At 46.1% G+C, this 4,825-nt stretch overlaps 1 protein-coding gene across 1 annotated transcript in view; it reads left to right on the top strand.

The window, feature by feature from the left end:
• Positions 1-1,929: 1,929 nt before the first annotated feature.
• Positions 1,930-4,825, top strand: part of HOXC10 (homeobox C10) — a 4,064-nt gene continuing 1,168 nt past the window's right edge. The window contains exon 1 of the mRNA XM_009953870.2: positions 1,930-2,713. Within this exon, the coding sequence (XP_009952172.1) occupies positions 1,930-2,713 (784 nt within the window). The remainder of the gene's footprint in view (positions 2,714-4,825) is intronic.

Below are 4,825 nucleotides of genomic sequence, written 5' to 3'. Positions count from 1 at the left end.
CCTTTTTTTTTTTCCTTCTCCCCCCCCCCCTTTTTTATGAAAGGTGGCGTTTTCTTTTTGTTTCCCTTGAAAATGACTCTGAACCCGTCTCTTTCTAACCGTAATGATCTTGAAATTCCAGGCTATCTCCCTTTTTATTTATTTATTCGCCATTGCCCTAATCCGTTGCCTCACTTAAAATCAGAGTTCACCCACCAGCACTGCAACACGCTGGGGAAAATGATGGGGGAAAAAAACCCTGTAGAGCTTAACTACTGCGCGATTTAGAAAATAATAAAGAAAATAAAGCTGGGGGGGAGGGCACGATACCCACGAATGTTTCAATTCCATCTTATTTAAGGCATCAAATCTTGCTCGGAGATTTAAAATTTAAAAGCAAACAACAACTTGAGCTGCCATCGCAGCGAATTGCGCCACGAAAGAGGAGAGAGGAAATATTGGAGAGAAAAGTAACTTTCCTCGTGAAATCACCCCAGGAAAAAAATGAAAATTAAATAAAAACCGGGAAAGTTTCAGTTCGCAAAGCCTTCTGCTTGATATTTAGTGAGTCCCAGGTTGGATATATATATATATTCCCCCCTCCTCCCAGTAGATATTTCCCAGAGAGAAAGAGGGAGCAGACGGAGAGACAGACGGACAGACAGACAGGAGGGGAGAAAACCCACCACACCACCTCACTTTTGCAGTTCGCCATCTGAAAGTCGCTCCCTTTTCACAAATTCAACCCCTTTTTTTCCTCTCCAGGAGGAATTTAATTTTCTTTTACCCTCCTGCACAACACCACACATGCCGTTGTAGCCCAGAAACTTAAGACAGTTCGGGAATGAAAGTGGATAATTAAAAAAAGCTGTTTTCTCAGAGTCAGGGAAGGCGAAGCTGCTTTGCTGCGGGGGGCAAAGAAAAGGGGAAAACAAAGCAAAACTAGGTTTTCGTCGTCTTTTTCTTCATTAAAAGAGCTGCTTGGGAATTATCCGACCTGCTCGAAGGAGCTTCGGGGTTTCGGGGAAATGCCTGGCTGAAGGGTCTGTGAATTATTCCCCAATTTTCCCCCCTCCCTTCTTTTCCCACCTCTCTCGCGAAACAGCAAAAGCAAAGCGGCTCCGAGCGCATCACCCTCCGAACCCCATCCAGCGCCCCCCAAAACCCCCCAAATAATTGCAATAAACATCAGAATAACGGCAAGAAACCACAGCGCAGCAGCCGGCTCAGCCCAGAGCAGCTCGCCGGTGCCCAGCCCGGCTGGGGAGGGGGAGGAAGGCGCAGCCGAGCGGAGGAAGGAGAAAGCCGGGGGGGGGGGGGGGGGGATGATGAGGGCAATAATTAAAAAAATCTCAATCGGAAAATCTCCAGTCGGTGTTGGGGCGCAAAAAAAGACAATTCCGAGAAGGCACGGGAAGAGAGGGGGGGGGGGGAAAAGGGAGGAGGGGGGTGAGTTTTGGTTGTGTTTTGGGGTTTTTTTTAAATTAATTTTTCCCCGCTGCCCCGCTCCCCCCTGAAGCAAAAAAAAAAAAAAAAAAAAAAGAAAAATTAAAAAATATATATTAATTTTTTTTTTTTAAATTATCTTCCCCCCCCTCCCTCCCTTTGCCCCCTTTCCACGCGTGGCTCCGTTGGTAAACAAACGGGCGGGCGGGGAGCGGGGCGGCGGGGCTCTGCCTTTGTTCAACGTGAAGGTCCCGGCCCGGTGCTGGCAGATGTCGCTGTTGCTCCACGGTGCCGCTCCCGGTCCCGACAACTTGACCCCCGTGACGTCGTCCCCGTCTGAATCATCAAGGCCATTTTCAATCCTCATTGGCCTGGGCATCACGTGGGGGGGTGGAGGGGGGGAGAGCGATGCGTGGATAATTATGGTGCTTGATATTTTTTCCCCCTAAAAAAAAGATGTCAGCCCCTGGCTGGAGTATTCCTCCTTAAAAACCCTCTCTGAAAATGTCATGTCCCAACAATGTGACTTCTAACTCGTTTTTGATGGACTCGTTGGCCGGTACCTGTAGAGGGGAGAATTATTCCTCCAGCCAAGGGATGTACATGCAGCCTGGGAGCGATTTCAGCTGCGGAGTCATGAGGAACTGTGGAATTATCCCGTCTCTTTCCAAAAGGGACGAGGTGAATAGCGCTACCTTGTCTCTCAGCACCTATCCATCTTACCTTTCGCAGCTAGACACTTGGTGTGACCCCAAAAATACGTACAGGATCGAGCAACCTGTTGCAAGACAGCTCCCATCCTGCTCCTTCCCAACCAATGTCAAGGAAGAGAATGTTTGCTGTATGTATAACGCTGATAAAAGGGCAAAAAATGCCACAGAGACAGCCCTCTACCCCAACCAAATGCCTGAGTCTTGCCTAAATGACCATGAAGTCCCCGTTCCTAGCTACTACCGAGCAAGCCAAGGTTACCCCTCCATGGAGAAGACGTCAAACTGCAGCAATCCAAATGAGTTTGAGGCAAGTTTTGAATCCAGGGCGAGCCTGAACCCAAGGAATGAGCATCTGGAACCAGCACCACCACCTCCTCCACCTCCTCCGCCGCCCCCGGTGGCTAAAGTGAGTTTCCCCGAAAACACAAAAACAGATAATACTCAGAACACATCCACGAACGAAATTAAAACAGAAAAAAGCGCCCCAGCACCCAAAATAAGTCCTTCGGAAGCAGAGAAAGACCTGAATAAAAACACTGACACCAGCACTGACAATTCTGACAATGAAGCGAAAGGTAAGGGAATCATTCATTACCAGTAGCTAATTTCAGCAATTAGTAATCATCCATAGCTAATAAGAGCAAGAGGAATGCGAATATGCGGTAATGTGCTCGCTGCCCTGCCAACTTCTCCTCCAGAAATTGGCACGATAATGTTCTGTATTGTTGCTGTCTTTTGGGGAAAAAAAATGTTCTTCCTAGCCATGTTTGGGTTTTGTTGTTGTATTTTTTAAAATTTGTATATTCGAGCTGAGAAAAGGGAGAAGAGAGCTGTTGGAAAACTTGTCCTCTCGCTGTTTATGTGGAGAAAATTTGCTGTGTGTGTCTTTATGCAAAAAGAAAAAAGAAAATTTGGTCCTTGCAACCAACGCTGCAAAATGTTATAAAATGAAGTGGGTTTTGCTCTGAAATCGCAGAGGCTTGGGGTTTGATTGTTTGAGGGGGCTGTTGGGGGGGGGGGGGGATTGTGGTTTTTTGAGGCAGATGAAGCCTGATGGGGGTTTTTCCCCCCTTCATATCGCTTTCTGTGTAAACGCTCGATTTCTGTGTGCGAAGCGAGTTTGTCTTTGGCTTTGCTCAGTGTTAAAGTGGAGTAAAAAAAAAAAATGAAACTGCGTAGGGTCTAATCTGCAGTTACAAACATCTCAGGCAGGAGTTGTGCTCTGTGGCTCATTTCATGGCTTGGAAGCTCGTTGGGAGACTCAGAGAGGAAAAAGCTGCTTTTTTTTTTTTTTTTTTTTTTTTTTTTTTCTTTTTTTTTTTTTCTTTCCTGGCGAATTGAGGTCTTGTTTGCGAAGGCAAAAAATGTTTCTGTGTGTTGAGCAGATGTTTTAAGTTTGGGATTTTCTGAAAAGAGGCTTTCATGGAACACATTTTATTTCCACTGCAGGGACTGCATATGGCTTGAAATCGATGTGTGTGTGTGAATATTCGGGGTTGTTCCCGTCCTGATTTGCAGCCAGGTGGACTGAGAGGGTCCCTAAGTAGGGATCGTGCGAAAGGATGGCTTGAATTCTCTTAAAAAGTTGGTAGAAAATTCGGCTCAGATCTAAGCAAGGGGTTGCATGGTTTGCCTCTGGTATGTGGATTAAAATATCCGCCGTGTGTCAGGGTCTGTGCTATAATTAGGGCTCCGGCAGCAGCAGGATGGCTGGGGTGTGTGGCGTGGTGTGTGCATGCAGGGCTGCATGCGTGGGGGTCGTGTGGGGACCCCCGTGCACACCCGTCTCGGGTCTGTGGCACCAGCAAAACCTGTCCTCTGGCGTTTCCCTCTCGGAAATTGGCCTTTTTAAAAGCAGAACCCAGAAACGCTTCTTTTGTTCCTTTATTTTAATTGGTTTTCTTTTCCTTTATTTTTTTCTTCTTTAAAATCCCATTCCGCAACCAAAGAGAAACGATCATATCTGACAGATGAGTTACAATTACTCACACACACCCCCCCACAAAAAAAAAAAAAAAAGCAAAGTCAAGGTTATCAAAACCCCCCGCAAACTTATCTTCACAAAGCGCCTTCAACGTCCACGCCAAGAGAGGTTTTGGTGGGAGTTAACCCGAAAGAAAGATTATATCGGTTTGGATTCGTAATTGGGGCGGAAATAACGGATTAAATAAATAAAGATAAAGCTTTTCTTTCGCTTCAGATGTTACATTTAAAATGGGTGCGCGGAGAAAGACATGGTTTCCCAGATTTTCTATTAATTTCTTTTGCGTTTTAAGGGCGTTTCATGTCGTTTGCAGCGTTTTGCAATGGTCAGGTCCAATTTGGGGTGGATTTTGTTTGCTTCTGTTTCGGTTGCGTCCTTTTAAAACCTTTTATACCTTCGGTTTTCGTTTATGTTGAACCCGATTTTTTTTATTCTTGCAGAAGGTAAGAGACCTTTACCCTGTAATCCAAGCATTTGGGGGGAGATAGGGTTTCCAAGGGGATTTCCAGGGCTTGGTGGCATTCAAGGGTTTCTGCAAAAAGTGGGACCATGTCACACCAGCACATTTTGAAGGTGCCTTTGGCTAGATCAAGGTGTTGTGGTTTGGGGGCTTTATTTTTTGATTTTTTCTCCTTCGAATTTCCTGAATGCGGTGCCGAGGAGGTTGCTACGATTGCAGGATCCTCTTTCCCTTTTTCTTCCA

This window comes from Leptosomus discolor, chromosome 27, assembly GCF_034619465.1.
Source record: "Leptosomus discolor isolate bLepDis1 chromosome 27, bLepDis1.hap2, whole genome shotgun sequence".
NCBI lineage: Eukaryota > Metazoa > Chordata > Aves > Leptosomiformes > Leptosomidae > Leptosomus > Leptosomus discolor.
The sequence above is the reverse complement of the archived record's forward strand: the minus strand, read 5'-3'. Positions and strand labels throughout refer to the sequence as shown.